General features: G+C 34.0%; 1 protein-coding gene across 4 annotated transcripts in view; it reads left to right on the top strand.

The window, feature by feature from the left end:
• The window catches only part of LEKR1 (leucine, glutamate and lysine rich 1), a 214,577-nt gene that overhangs the window by 82,761 nt on the left and 115,236 nt on the right, over positions 1-16,580 (top strand). For all 4 annotated transcript variants that reach the window (XM_054483977.2, XM_054483979.2, XM_054483980.2 and 1 more), the window contains 2 exons: positions 7,694-7,813; positions 14,527-14,702. In XM_054483977.2, coding sequence (XP_054339952.1) covers positions 7,694-7,813; positions 14,527-14,702 — 296 coding nt within the window. The remainder of the gene's footprint in view (positions 1-7,693; positions 7,814-14,526; positions 14,703-16,580) is intronic.

A 16,580-nucleotide genomic window follows, 5' to 3' on the forward strand; every position in this document is an offset into this window, starting at 1 on the left:
AGTTTATATCCTGGAGGCAGACTCCCCTACCTCACACTCTGAGGACTTAGAGTTTTTCACCTGGCTCATAGTGTAGGCTGCAGCCTACTGCTTCTTTCAAAGGGCCTGTGATTTCCTTCCATTTTCCTGTTAAGGTCCTGCATTGCTTCTTGGAAAAAAGTTCACAGTGTGACTCTCTACTCACTATTTTGACTTTGCAAGTGGAAGAGGCATTCTAACACTGCTTCCAGTTTGCCATCTTGGAAAATAAAATAGAATAGTTTTTTTTCTATTTCTGTGAAAAATGACATTGATAGTTTGATAGGGATAGCACTGAATCTATAAGTTTCTTTTTGCAGTATGGCTATTTTAACAATATTGACTTTTTTCAATCCATGAGCATGGAATATTTTTTCATTTATTTGTGTCATGTCTGATTTCTTTCAGCAGTGTGTTGTAGTTCTTGCAGAGATCTTTCACCTCCTTGATTAGATGTATTCCTAGGTATTTCCTTTTTCTGTGGCTATTGTAAATGGGATTGTGTTCTTAATTTGGCTTTCCACTAGAATATTATTACTGTGTAGAAATGCTACTAATTTTTAATTTTTTAAAGGTGTATTTAGCCTTCTAGATCTTCTTTCCCACCTGACCTGCTCAAAACATATAATTAACTTTCCCTGACAGAATTCTGGATGTTGTATCTCTGATCTCAGTGGTACTAGCTGTAGCTAAGGATAGAGAGTGGTAAAAGGGAGGTGGTGAAATGAAAATAAAGAAATTAAGTAAAAGTTGACTTTTGGAATAATGGCATCATATCCCCTGAAATGGCACAAATGCTTTCCCTTAATTCCCAGAACTTCGTCAAGAGATTGGGAGAATGTCTGGTAAAGAGGAAATATCCAGAGATTTTATCAAAATAACTATTTGCTCACCTGATCATCCCAGAATAAATCTTGTCATTTAACAATTTCTGCACACACACAGAAGCTTATAGGCAGCATTTCAGTCCTTTGTTTTTAATTTTTTAGGAGAAAATGATAAAATAAATACTCATTTACACGGATTTTAAAATTATCAAGATTTTATTAGGTTTATTTTATAATTTCTTTTCTTTACTGAAGTATTTTAAGGCAAATCCTAGTCTCCTAGTCTATGTGCTATTTTATCTTTATTTACTTCACTGCGATGCGACTTTTTAAAAACATGATCACAATATTATCATTCCAAAATTAGCAACAGTTCCTTGGTATTCTCTAATTCCCAGTCCATAATTAAATTTTCTCAATTCTTTAAAAAAAATTTTTACTGTCATTTAAAAAAATATTTTAAGTTCTGGGATACATGTGCAGAACGTGCAGGTTTGTTACATAAGTATACACATGCCATGGTGGTTTGCTGCACCCATCAACCCATCATCTACATTAGGTATTTCTCCTAATGCTATCCCTCCTCTAGTTCCCCCACCCCCAACAGGCCCTGGTGTGTGATGTTCCCCTCCCCGTTTCCATATATTCTCGTTATTTGTCTCCCACTTATGAGTGAGAACATGAGGTGTTTGGTTTTCTGTTCCTGTGTTAGTTTGCTGAGAATGATAGTTTCCAGCTTCATCCATGTCCCTGCAAAGGACATGAACTCATCCTTTTTTGTGGCTGCATAGTATTCCATGGTGTATATGTGCCACATTTTCTTTATCCAGTCTATCACTGATGGGCATTTGGGTTGGTTCCAAGTCTTTGCTATTGTGAACAGTGCTGCAAAGCCATTGTCAATTTGTTTTAATTGAGTTTCATACAAGGTCCATATGTCATATTTAGTTATTAAATTTCTTGCTTCTCTTTTATCTATAAAGGCCTGCCTCTCTTCCTTTTTTCCCTTTGTCTTAATTAGCTTGTTGTAGAAACCAGTCCAGTTGTGCTGCTAGTGCCTCATTTTTTTAAATTACACTTTTATTTTAGGTTTGGGGTACATGTACAGGTTTGTTATATAGGTAAACTTGTGTATGGGGGTTTGTTGTACAGATTACTTCGTCACCTAAGTACTAGGCCTAGTATCCAACAGATATTTTTTCTTATCTTTCCCCCTTCCACCCTCCACTCTCAAGTAGGCCCCAGTGTCTATTGTTCCCCTCTTTGTGTCTATCCATCCTCATCATTTAGCTCCCACTTATAAGTGAGAACATGTGGTATTTGCTTTTCTATTGCTGTGTTAGCTTGCTAAGGATAATGGCCTCCAAGCCCATCCATGTTCCTGCAAAGGACATGATCTCATTCTTTTTTTTATGGCTGTATCCAATCTGTCATTAATGGGCATTTAGGTTGATTTTGTGTCTTTGATATTGTAAGTAGTGCTGCAGTGAACATACACATGCAAATGTCTTTATGGTAGAATAATTTATATTTGTTTGGGTTTATACTCAGTAATGGGATTGCTGGGTTGAATGGTAGGTCTGTTTTTAGGTCTTTGAGGAATTGCTACACTGCTTTACAATATGGTTGAACTAATTTACACTCCTACCAAGAGTGTATAAGCATTTCCTTTTCTACATAACCTTGCCAGCATCTGTTATTTTTTTTTTTGACTTTTTAATGATAGCCATTCTGACTGGTGTGAGATGATATCTCATTGGTGTTTTGATTTGGTTGGTTTCTCTAATGATCAATGATACTGAGGTTTTTTTCATATGCTTATTGGCCACATGTATGTCTTCTTTTGAGAAGTGTCTGTTCATGTCTTTTGCCCACTTTTTAACGGGGTTGTTTGTTTTTTTTTTTCTTGTAAATTTGAGTTCCTTATACATGCTGCATATCAGACCTTTTTTAGATGTGTAGTTTGTAAATTTTGTCTTCCATTCTGTAGGTTGTCTGTTTACTCTGTTGATAGTTTCTTTTGGTGTGCAGAAGCTTTTAAGTTTACTTAGATCAAATTTGTCAATTTTGGCTCTTGTTGTGATTGCTTTTGATATCATTGTCAAGAAATCTTTACCTATTCCTATGTCCAGAATGGTATTGCCTAGGTTGTCTTCCAGGTTTTTTATAGTTTTGGGTTTTACATTTAAGTCTTTAATCCGTCTTGAGTTAATTTTTGTATACGGCGTATGGAAGGGGTTTAGTTTCAGTCTTCTGCATGTGGCTAGCCAGTTACCCTAGCACCATTTATTGAATAGGGAGTCTTTTCCCCATTGCTTGTTTTTGTCAGGTTTGTCAAAGATCAGATGGTTTAGGTGTGTGTTCTAATTTCCGAGCTCTCTCTTCTGTTTCATTGATCTATCTGTCTGTTTTTTGTGCCAGTACTATGCTGTTTTGCTTACTGTAGCCCCGTAGTATAGTTTGAAGTTGGATAGTGTGATGCTTTTGGCTTTGTTCCTTTTGCTTAGAATTGCTTTGTCTATTTGGGCTCTTTTTTTGTTCCGTATGTATTTTAAAATAGTTTTTTTCTAGTTCTGTGAAGAATATCATTGTTAGACAGGAATAGTATTGAATCTCTAAATTGCTTTGGGTGGTATGGACATTTTAATGATACTGATTCTTCCTATCCATGAGCATGTGATGTTTTTCCATTTGTTCATGTCAGCTCTGCTTTCTTTGACCAGTTTTTTATAATTCTCATTGTAGAGATTTTTTACCTCCCTGGTTAACTGTTTTCCTGTACTCTTCGTTTTGTGGTGATTATGAATGAGATTGCATTCCTGATTGGCTCTTGGCTTGGCTGTCGTTGGTGTATAGGAATAGTAGTGATTTTTGTATGTTGATTTTGTATCCTGAAACTTTGCTAAAGCTGTTTATCAGCTGAAGGAGCTTTTGGGCTGAGACTATGGAGTTTTCCAGATATAGAATCATGTCATCTGCAAACAGGGATAGTTTGACTTCCTCTCTTCCTATTTGGATGTGCTTCATTTCTTTCTCTTGCCTGATTACACTGGTCAGAACTTTCAATAATATGTTGAATAAGAGTAATGAGAGAGGGCATCCTTGTCTTGTTCTTGTTTTCAAGAGGAATGCTTCCAGCCTTTGCCTATTCAGCATGATGTTGGTTGTGAGAGTACTTCATTCTTGATTATGAACAGACAACAAAGGATAATCAGCCTTCTGAGCAGAGCCTCAAACATGAAAGTCAAAAAGCAAAACAAAGTGTCTCAAAGAGAAACAGAAGCAATGCAGCAAACTGAAGAAAACTTCAAAAACACACTAGAATTGATATCCTCAAAGAAATACAAATTGTGTTCATGGGACAAGAAAAGGGGCAATTAAAAAAGGCCTTTTGGAGAATAAGAAAGAAATTGTGGTAGTTAGAATGTGATAGCAGAAGTTAAAACTTTAATAGGATGGAAGATAATGAAAGAACAGAAAGTTAAAAGTGGTAAAATTGTAGAGAAAGGATAAGAAAGCTAAGAGATCTGTTCAGGAAATTCCACATCTAAAATAATAGAAAGATGTTTCAGACAGAAACAGAAAATTGACAGGAAAGCATCATTCTCCCTAGGGTAAATTTCTGAAAACTAAAGAAATCAGTTTCTAAAGCAGGTACTCACCAAGTGCCCAACAGAGAATGACAAAAGATTAACATGATGATACATTGTGATCAAATTGAAGAATCCCAAGTGAAAAGTAAAAAACTTTCTTTCAGAAAAAGCTTCTGAAGCAGGGGGGAAGGGTGGGGGGCCCACCATATATCACACAAAGAAATAGAAATGGGAATGTCATTGGATTTCTCAGCAGCATCACTGGAAATTAGGAAACAATGGAATGGTGTCCTAATTTTCTGCTGAATATTTTTCAAATATATGATTTTGTATTCAGCCAAACTGTTCCATCTGAGATAAAATAACATGTTCAGACATCCAGAGTCTCAAATTTACTGCCAATGCACAGGACATTTCTGGACGATTTGCTCCTAGGAGTAAACCAAGAAGGAATAAAACTTTGGAACCAGGGTATAGGAGAATTGACATGAAAGAGAGATGAGGACAGTTCCTGAAGTGATGAAGGGAAGTCTTATGATGACAGCTGTGTAGTCAAACCAGAGCATAAACCAGACTGCAGCAGGGGAATGGAAAGCTCCAGGAAGGCTACCTACTGGTAAAGAAATGATTTGGAAAGATTATCTGCTGTGTCTGAAGGTGTCGGGAGAAGAATTACCTCTCCGTCAAAGATGGAAGAAGAATAAATGATCGTATCCAGAAAACTACGGAAGAAGAAAAGGAGACAATTTTTAATTCCAGAGACAACAAAAAGTTATACAAGAAAGAAATATAATCATGGCATTATATGTTGCTTACAAGTGAATAACAATGTAAATACTAAATATAATTTAATAAAAAGTGCTGATTTAACTATATTGGGAGGATTAAGAGAAGAGTACGTAGATATGTATAGGAGGGTCAATTCTTATTAGCTACCTACCCCAACATCCATTTTGCCTTCTAAGTAAAAGAATATATCTTGGGGCTAATCTTTAAAGGACGACACCTTCCATCTTCATGTGCAGCTAAGTATGGCCATGTATCTAAGTTCAGTAGAAGTATTCAGTGGTACTTTAAGGAAATTGACTTAAAACGGATGGAGTAGGCTGTTATTCTCCTGTTCCTGGCCTGGAATGGGAATGTAATGATTGAAGCTTTCACCACCATCATGGACTATGAGAATAAAGTACAGATACCAAAGATGGTAGACCAGAGAGTTGGAAGGATATGAGGCCCTATATGATATTAGCACTGAACTGATTACCAATGCATTTGTTTTATGTGGGATTATATATATATTTATGCCATCATATTCAGGTGGCAGTTATATGTAGCATAACTAGATCTTAACTGGTATGTATCACTAAATAATATATAAAATTAAATATTAGGAAATATCAGTGTAAACATGTTACTTAATAATATGGAGGTAAATATTAGGAGAAACAGGAAAAAAACATTAAAAGTAGTTGCCTTTGGCAGAGGGAATTGGGGTAGAGGCACATGGTTACTATTTTTTTTATAACCCTTTTAGTCATTGTTACAGTTTGGATGTGGTTCGTCTTCACCAAAACTCACGATGAAATTTGAGCCTCAAGGCAGCATTGTTGGGAGGTACGGCCTCATCGGAGGTGTTTGGGTCATAGGGGTAGATTCCTCATGAATAGATTAATCCCCTCCCTTGTGAGTGAATGGAGTTTTTGCTCTGGCAAGAATGGATTAGTTCCCAAGATAGCAGGTTGTTAAAATACAGAGAGAGAGGTGCATGGCCACCGGCTTTCAGCCCATTGTCCTTATTCTTTGGCTTGCAAATCGAGAGTACCCGCCAAATCACTTGACTTTCCTTTTCTCAGAGTTGTAGCTCTCCAGAGATGTCCCCAGATGCTCCACATTAAAGATACATCCTTTCATTGCTTTTCCCCCCAGCAATTATGAAGTGTTTACGGGAGAGCTAATTCACATTGTCATGGCTGGAAATATTCTCTGATGCTGAACTCCCCTAATCTATAGATTGAATTGGTTTAAGGTCTACTTTGTATTACGAGCATTGTTGTTCCTACTGATGGTGACTCTGTTCTTGATTCAGGTGGACAGCTACTATGCTGCCATTAAAAACCAACTAGGTGGGAGCTTATTCCTCTGCTGAATTGTGCGGTGACTGGTCTCACCCAAGACTTTCATGTGAGAAGAAGCACCTTCTTTTTATCAGGAAATTTCTAGTATTTCCTGTTATTCACAGCTGAATGTAATGCCTCAGTTCATTTTCAATTGTTTGATTATATGTGATAAAAAATGTGTTTTCTTGGCAACCAATATTTCTGTACATTTATATTAGAAATAGATTAATAACTGTTTATAGCAACTGCATGCTAACAAATCTTATTGTCTTTTTAATTAATTAAGCTAAACATCCCATTGCCATGATGTGTTAGATCAAGTTTATAATGTTACCATGTTATTCTTTGGACGTTGTGAGTTAGTGTTACCATGCGGATAAAATGTCAGGCATCTTTTTCCTCATGTAAATTTTACTTTTCATGTTTATATACTTACAGTTTCAATTTTGATCCGAAGTTTTCATTCATTCATTATGCCAAAAGTTAACTCATGTTCTTCCAAGTGACTTCTTACCGAAAGCCACACACAAAAAAAGAGTTTGGCTTCCTTGATTTTTTTCTCTCTTGCTTCCTCTCTCATCATATGATCCCTTTGCACATGCCCCCTTCCACTCTCTGCCATAAGTGGAAGCAACATGAGGCCCTCGCCAGATGCAGCTATCCAATCTTGAATTTTCCAGTCACCAGAATCATGAGCAAAGTAAACCTTTCTTTCTTTATAAATTACCCAGCCTCAAGTATTCTTTTATAGCAACACAAAATGGACTAAGGCAGTAATATTTGACATTTTAAATTTGAACATGTATTACTTTAAATGAAATTAAATTAATATTTCTAGTTGTGATTAATATTTATGTTCATTGTAAACAGTTGAACAATACAAAAGAATATGGATAAAAAGTTCTGCCTCTCTTCAATATTCTTTACTTTTTCCCCCTGCCCATAAATTCCACTCTCCTCCCCAGGATTTGGTGCCCAAGATTTGGTCTCTCCATATTTTTTCTGTAGATTCATAAAGCATATATAAGAGACATAGTTTCTTCTTCTACTCCTTTTTATTAAAAGTAAGTATATTTAAATGTTAACTTGAAAATTGTACATATGAGAGAATACTTAAGGATTTTTTTTATATTTTTAGAATTTACGATGTAGGCATGCAGTTAAAAAGTCAACAAAATGAATTTCAGAAAGTAAAGAAACAACTGAGTCATTTGCAAGATGGGCTAAAAATTAAATATAGACAATCATACATCTTCAGGTAAGATTAAAGAACTGAAAATTATAAAGATTGAAAATATATGCTTAATACTAACTTTGTAAATAGCCAAACACATTTTAGTAATATGGTTTCTATATCTAGTGTGATTGAGAAAAGTGAAACAGCATTACGTTTTCTTTTTTCTTTTTTAAACCATTATCTCAATGAATAGTGTTGCTGATTAAATTTAAATTAGGCATTTACCTTGTTCTATTAGTGCTTTGTTACTGTTCTTATTTTGTGATGGCATTTAGAATGAAAGCACGGTAACTAATTTCCCTCTTCACCAATATTTCTTGGTGTATTTGATCCTCTGAGTGATAGTCCAGTGACAAGAAAAGTAATAGAATAAGAAAACTTCCTAAATAATATTAACATACTCCTTAAATTCAGAAATATCTAGCGTAAAGCATGTTAATTCTGCTTTTATATAATCTTTGGAGGGTTTATAATACCTAAAGATAAAATCCAGCATTCTAAAGAAACTAGGAAGTACATTTTCTTTCCTAAAATTTGAATTGAATACATTGAGAATGTTTATGAGAAAGAATAATTCCTTTTTGAATTGAATAACTTTTAGCGCTTAGAAAAGGGAAGGCAATAAGTTAATTCAACATGGCAAATGACACAGGTTCTGGATGACTAAAAAAGTATGCTGGGTGAGTGTTTTGAATGATAAGTTTTTGTTTTTTATCTAAGAATTATTACCAGGAATATTCTGAATAAATTTCTGTGGGCTAATAATTTTTAATTCATTTTCTGATAATATCCTGTTGAACATCTACCTTTTACAAATGCCTTGCACATAACTGATGCTCAATACATAATTTTTGAATGAATCCATGAATGAAATCCACTCACAAAACAAGTGACCATTTTTATCATCAGAAATCCCCTTGATCTTTTCCTAGAAATCTGATGTTGAACCAACAGGATAATGCCATCCAGGTGACCCCAACTTTTGTATTTTAGTCAGGACTATCAGTATTCATTTTTGGCTTCTGTAATGGCTTTGGCCAATATCTGCCGCAGAAGGCTCATCTGATTTATCCACCAAAGCCTTCATGGATGGTAAGATTGACCTTTAAAGGCTGGACTGGGACTAGACCAAATAATTATTGCTGCTTCAGGATATTATGGGACTGATACACTTGATCCTAATTATTTTCATTTTTGCATGTTATCTTCAGTATTTCAAATTTTTGAAGAAACATAGACATACAAATGGAAGTGTTATTTTTATTCTGTATTCTAATTTTGTCATCATTTTGAGTTATACTTTTAACAGCTTATTTTGTTCACATGTTTCCATAGATCTGTGATTTTTGCTCATTTTTAGCTAAAAGATCACAAATTAGGAGTCTGGGATCTGATTTATGTAAAAATAGTACATACTAAAAACAATTTTGGAAGTAACTAGTCAACTAGACACTTAGTACAAATTACAGTTTATAATAGATGAATAGAAATAATTATTGTTTTTATACTCTCACTGGTAGATATAATGCATTCCATAGAAAAAGGTATACTGTTAAAAATAAAATCAAACCAAATTTCTAGAATTCAGTGACTTTTGTTGCGTTACTAAAAGCTGATTTTAAGCTAGATTATTGATTATTTTTAAAATATTAGGCCATAAAACTTAGTTGCTCTTGATAAAGAAAAGGAGCTTATAATCTTCTGTCTTGAAGAGGTAAAGGATTCATTGGCCAAAACGTGGGATGAAAAAAAAAAAAGAGTTAAGGGAAAGAAACATGAGCTTTTTATTCATATATAGTCATCTTTATTTATGGAGCCTAAAAGGAACTTTCAGTAGATCAGTGAACTATGTTTTGGGGTCCGTTGCTGTTTTTAATTTCTTCTCTCATTTGTTTAATTACAACTGGGCTTAATCACTAGCCTCCAGCAAAGTATTCTTTCATGTTCTGTGTTTTCCCTGACATCATTTCCAGCCTGTGTCTTGCAAGGGCTAAGCATATTAGTTGGCACATTGGTTGGCTCAGCACATCTGCTACTCAGAATAAAGTGTCTTTTGAAAATGCAAATTAATTGTAGAAGGCCTATAAAATAGATATTAAAAACCTGAATGAAATATAGATATATTTCACCTCACAAAGTTGTGTTTAAGTTCAATATTCCAAATCAGACCATATTTGACATATTCTAGCAGTATTTACTTTCAGAGGATTACTATTGTGAATCTTTTATAAATTATTTGAAATAAAGAGTACTTAGCCTTTAATTTTTCTTATTTGTAAAGCTAGACCTTGTCATCTCTAAAATTTTCAATGTCAACTCCAAAAATTTCTCTTGCAGCTCTCTCTCAGTTTCACTTCACTTCTTCAGTTTAATTAAGGATGCTAATATTTTTTCTTAATTTCCCAACCATATTTTGGCTTTACTTTGTTTTCTATCCTTGATCCCATAGTTTATTACCCCATATCTTTTTAAAAACATCCTCATTGAGATATAATTTGCATACTACAAAATTCACCTATCTTAAGGAGACAATTTAATTATTTTTAATAAACCTACAGAGTTGTGCCACCAAATATTAGCTGTTAGATTGGCAACCACATCCAATATTAGAACACTTGACTAATTCCAGAAAAGACCCTCCAGACCCTCATGCCATCTTCAGTCAATCTCTGTGCTCACCTTCAGCTCACCAGGCAACTAACATTTCTCTTTCTATAGATTTATACTTTTCTGGACATTTCAGATATATGGAATCATACAATATGTTGTCTTTACATCTGGCTTTTACTAATTATCTTTTTGAGGTTCATTCATTTTGTGGCACTTATCCATACTTTTGTTCCTTTTTATTGCGGAACAGTATTCCACTGTATGGATATACCACATTTTATTTATCCATTTACCAGTTGATGGATATTTGGATTGTTTCCACTTGTTGGTGCTTATGAATAATGCTGCTGTAAACATTCATATACAAGTCTTTGTGTGGACATATGTTTTCAATTCTTTGGAGTAGATACCTAAGTGTGGAATCACTAGGTCATATGATTAATGTATATTTAATTATTTTTTTTTTTTTGAGATGGAGTTCCGCTCTATCGCCCAGGCTGGAGTGCAGTGGCATGATCTTGGCTCACTGCAACCTCCGCCTTCCGGGTTCACGCCATTCTCCTGCCTCAGCCTCCCAAGTAGCTGGGACTACAGATGCCTGCTGCCATGGCTGGCTAATTTTTTGTATTTTTAGTAGAGATGGGATTTCACCGTGTTAGCCAGGATGGTCTCAATCTCTTGACCTCATGATCTGCCTACCTCAGCCTCCCAAAGTGCTGGGATTACAGGCATGAGCTACCGCACCCTGCCAATCAATATTCAATTTTTTAACTGCCAACCTGTTTTCCAAAGGGGCTGCACATTTTACGTTCCCACACCATGAATGAGGATTCTAGTTTCTCCATGTTTTTGTCAACACTTACTATTGTCTGCCTGTTTTGTTGTAGTCATTCTAGTGGGTGTAAAATAGTATCTCATTGTAGCTTTGATTTGTGTTTCCCAAGTTACTAATAATGTTGAGCGTCTTTTCATTTGTTTGTTAATCATTTGTGTATCTTACTAGTGAAACATCTCAAATATTTTGCCAATTTTTAATTGGTTTATTTTCTTATTATGTGATTGTAAGAGTTCTTTCTATATTCTGGGTATAAGGCCTTTTTTTGAAATATGATTTGCAAATATTTTCTCCCTGTGGCTTATCTTTTTATTTTCTTAATAATGTCTTTTGAAAAGCAAAGGTTGTTATTTTTGATGAAATGTAATTTATCTGTTTTGTAGATTGTGCTTTTGCTGGTGTATGTAAGAACTCTGTCTAAGCCTGTCAGGAGGATTTTCTCCTGTATTTTCTTCTAAGAGTTTTATAGTTTTAGCTCTTCTTTAGATCTATGATCTATTTCAGCTAACTTTTGTGTATGATATGAGGTAAGGATCTAAATTCATCCTGTTTCACGTGGATATTCAATTGTTCCAGTGCTGTTTGTTAGAGGCCAATTTTTCCTTATTGAATTGCCTTGGCATCTTTGCCTAAAATAAATTCACCATAAATATAAAGGATTATTTTTGGATTTTCTATTCTGTTCCATTAATCTATATGTCTTATGTCAGTGCCACACTTTCTTAAGTACTATAGTTTTTAATAAATTTTAAAATCAAGAAATATAATTCCTCTAACTTCCTTCTTTGTTTTCAAAATTGTTTTTGCTATTCTGGGCCCTCCATGATGAATTTTAGGATCAGCTTGTGAATTTCTGCAAAGTAACCTGCTGGGATTTTGATAGGTATAATATTGAATCTATAGATCAATTTGAGGAGAATTTCTACCTTAAAATTTTTGTATCTTTCAATTCATGAATGTGATATGTTTTTCCATGGAGATCTTTAGCCCTCTTAGAAATGTTTTGTTTTCTTGAACTTCTTTTATTACAATTTATTTCTAAGTGTTTTATTCTTTTTATGTTGTTATGAATTGGGACTGTTAATTTTATCTTGGGGATAGGTCATTGTTAATACACGGAAATAAAATTGATTTTTGTATATGTATCACGTATCCTGTGACCTTGATGAATTTATTAATTCTAGTATGTGTGTGTGTGTGTGTGTGTCTTCTTTAGAATTTTCTACATATAGGAGTTTGCCAACACTCCAAGTCCTTTTACCTCTACTCATTTAGTTGTATTTACCCTTAAATCCTTTGGTCTTCATACCTACTTCCAGGTTGTTAAACACTAATTCCTTAGTGAGGAATCCTCAATATTTTGCTTAGCCTCCTTGGTGTTATTCATCTCTTAGCAACTGTTTTTCTTGCCTCTTATTTCACAGAGAAGGTTAAGGTTACCAATAGAGGCAAATTTATTGTGAACCAGATGATGCTTAAGTTTCAGAGTCTCTCACTTAGGACTTCCTTCCAAGGTTCTGGGAGGGCTCCTGGTGAAAGTGAGATGAATGGGTTGTAATTTGGTTAAAAATTCTCTTTCTACTCAGGTTTTTCCTCTCTCTCACTTTTTAAAAAAATTAATTATTAATTTTTTGTGATTCTCACTTCTGTTGTCAGTATATCATTGGAGTAGTCACAGGCATTTGGAGGATCTGAGTAAGGGAAAGTTGACTTGGAAGTATACCATTATAATTGCCATTTGGTAAGATATTTTAGAATGCTTTAATGAAACAAGCAAGAAATGACATTAATTTGGATGTATATAATTTTTTAAAATTAATGAAATAAAAGCATTTATAAGCAAATTAGGCAATAGAAATTATTGTGGCCTAAAGAAGCAAATCATAATAACTTTTTTGATTACATCAAAGCAAATTTATTAATAGAAAGATAAATTTTTTAAAGTTCTTGGGTTATTTGATAATCTAATGAAAGGGAGTTAATTATTCTGATACATTGGAGAAAGATTTAAGTTTTCACTGATTTCACAAATATGAATAACATCATTGAATGTAACATACAAATCATAATATACTACTTCAGGGAGACAATCTAAGATAAACTGGCCCATGAGTTTCATTGTTTCAAAGACAATTTAATCACTTTCCAAGAAAACCTGAAATGACAAAATCTTATGTATAAGAAAAGTTTAATAAGAATTTCCCCAAATTCGACAATGCTAAGAATTTGTGTGGCATTACTGATTACCAAATTACTAATTACTAATTACCAAAGGCCTCCCAGATAAAATGGACCCTATTCAGCCTTTTTCTGCAGACTTAAACACTGATCACAACGTTTTTCTTAAAATTTCCATATCCCCTGGCTTTTCTGACATTATTCTTTTGGCTTGTCTTCTTACTCACTGATGAGTTCCCCCTAGTCTCCTTTGAGGGATTCTTTTTAGTTTCAGTCCCTTAAATGTTCGTGTTGTCCAATGTGTTATCCCTAGCACTTCTCACTTTTCCATTTCTCCAACTGAGGAGGAATCTATTTTATTTACTCTTTCATTCAATATTTGTTGAGCACATATTATGCAGTAGGCACTGTGCTAGATGCTAGAGAGACTGTGATGAGCAAGATAGATATAACCTCTGCCTTATAGATCTTAGTCTACTCAGGGATGTAAATATTGACAAAATAATTATACTCTCATGGCTTCAGTCATCACCTTTTTGCTGCTCTCAAATCTGTGTCTGTATTTTATTTGATTATTAAGATAATTAAAACCAGAATAAAATCACTGAGATGACAAAAATGTGATTTCTTTGAGCTGTCGGATTTTATGAAGCAAATGCACTGGATCAGTCACTTTGAATTGTTTTATTATTACCCCAGATTTTTCACTACCTATATAACCATGGTGTGCAGGACAAACGCTGTATAAGACTTTAAGATTCTCATTTAGGATCTAAGACTAAATTTCTCTGACCTAATTTTCTTCACTAAATGTTTACGGTTGAATAAAAAAAGATTGATAGAACAGATGTATATGAAGGTAGTTAGCTATCTTTCTTTGTAGTTAAAATAATGGCAAAATGGAAATGAGTTATAGTGACCATACACTTCAGTCTATCTGAGATATTCCTAGTTTGTGTTTTGTCTCAGCATGATATGAATACCACCTTCTTTTGGTTTCAAAATTGTCTCCAATTAGACAGTAGATGATATGGTCACTCTAAAACTATTTTTGAAGAAATGTTTGTTATGCTTACTATTTTTTAAAATCCTATTTTTTTTTACTTTGCAGTCAAAGATTGTCAGAGTACAAATATTTCTGGAATAAGACTCTTTCATTACTTACTTTTACTAAAAGGGAGCTAACCAGTATTAAAAATGAAGTATATGATAATTACCAAAACTGGACTTCATTGAAAGGAGAAGTTTTTCTACAAATTAAATCTATAAGTGAAACAGCCTTGGCAGGTTTGTTACATATATTTAGAATATAATTGTCCCTTTTTGGTAAATGGTACATCATAAGTAATAAAATAATGATATTTCATTTTATTTGATGGGAATTAGGATTAACTTTGTTATCACTTGTTAGAGTAGATGACCATTAAGATCTATTTCAACTCTGAAATTTAATTATTATAGGTTTATCTAAGATAATCTATGATACATCTATCTTGAACTGTGGCCAGAAGTCTGTTCATTACTGTTAAAAGTACTAATCTATGTTTTTAAAACTCCTCTTCTCTTAATGACTGAGTAGCTCATATTAGGTCAGCCTTCTTATAGATAACAACTTTAATTCTAGAAAAATAGCTACCCAAAGACAATAAAGAGTGACCCAAAGCAAACACATAATGGAGGGAGTATCAAAAATTAAAAGAAGGCATACTAAGTGAAAGATGCCAATTTGAAAGGGCTACATACTATATTATTCCAACTATACGACATTCCGGAAAAGACAAAACTATGGAACAGTAAAACGATCAGTGGTTGCCATGAGTTCCAGGCAGAGGATAAATGAGAAGAGCAAAGAAGATTTTTAGGGAGGTGAAACTAATATGTACAATACTACAATAGTGGAGACATGTCATTATACATTTGTCAAAGTTCATAGAATGTACAACATGAAGAATGAACCCTAATGTAAACTATAAATTTTGGGTAGTAATAATAATGTTGATTCATCAATTGTAACAAGTACTACTCTCCTGCAGGGGTCCATAGTGGGGGAGGTTTTGCATGTGTGGAGAGAGGGGGATATGGGAATTATCTGTACTTTCTGCTCAATTTTCCTGTGAACCTAAAACTGTTCTAAAAAATAGTCCATTAAAGGTTTTTTTTAATGTTGAAAAATGCATGGCAGTGAGTGAATTTTTTTCTTTTTAAGGATATTGGACTGAGAGCAGGGTACAGTTTGCTCCATGCAAAGAAGCTAAAAATCTGGTAGAAAACTGTAGACTAGAGGATAGAGATCAAGGCAACCTCAGCCTCTGAGAAGTAAGGGGATATGCCAGAGGAGTGAAAGCCAGAGAAAGAGAGCTCAAATTTTGCATATAAACTCTTTCCAAATCTCAGGCTTATCCCTGAAATACATGTGCTCAATGAAGATGCTAAATAGTCCATCTAAAACTAAAGTAATTGATATTTTAGCTGTCACCTACCCTATGGGAAACAGATTTAACACTTTAAGTTTAACCAGATTAAGTTCTTGTTAAAACAATACAAGAAAAAAATAAATACTCTTTGGCAGAACATAATAAGAATCCAGAGTCTCTATAACATAACACCCACAATGTTCAGTGTACGATCCAAAATTACTCATATCCAAAAGAATAGAAACCGGTTGACTCAGATGATGTAATTAGTTAACCAGGATTTCAAATTAGCTATCATAACAATGCTCAAGGATATAAAGGAGAATATGCTAGTAATGAATAAAAAGAAAATCTGAGTAAGCAACTATTAAAAAATGAGAAATTCAAGAATTGAAAAATATGGTGTCTGAAATAAAATTTCACTGGATGGGCTTTTTTTTTTAAGTCAAGAACTTATTTTATCTTATTTTAAAATAAACATTGAAGATCCCCCATTTCTCACCACCCTACCAAACTTTTGAATGTGGAATGTTCAACAGCCTATCCATTTTGGTAGGTTACAAAACCAGCAAAAACTCCAGTTGTCTAATGATGAATGTTTGAGAATAGTTTTGTTTTTAAATAGCTGAGCACCTACTGGAAAAATTGCTGGGCTAAATGCTGAAAATAAAATTTAATTTCTGCACAGAAAATACCATTAACTTAGTAGCCTTTGCTTAAAGGTGGGATTAATTCTCCATGAAGTCAGAAT

The sequence above is a fragment of the Pongo pygmaeus genome, chromosome 2 (genome assembly GCF_028885625.2).
Source record: "Pongo pygmaeus isolate AG05252 chromosome 2, NHGRI_mPonPyg2-v2.0_pri, whole genome shotgun sequence".
Lineage (NCBI taxonomy): Eukaryota > Metazoa > Chordata > Mammalia > Primates > Hominidae > Pongo > Pongo pygmaeus.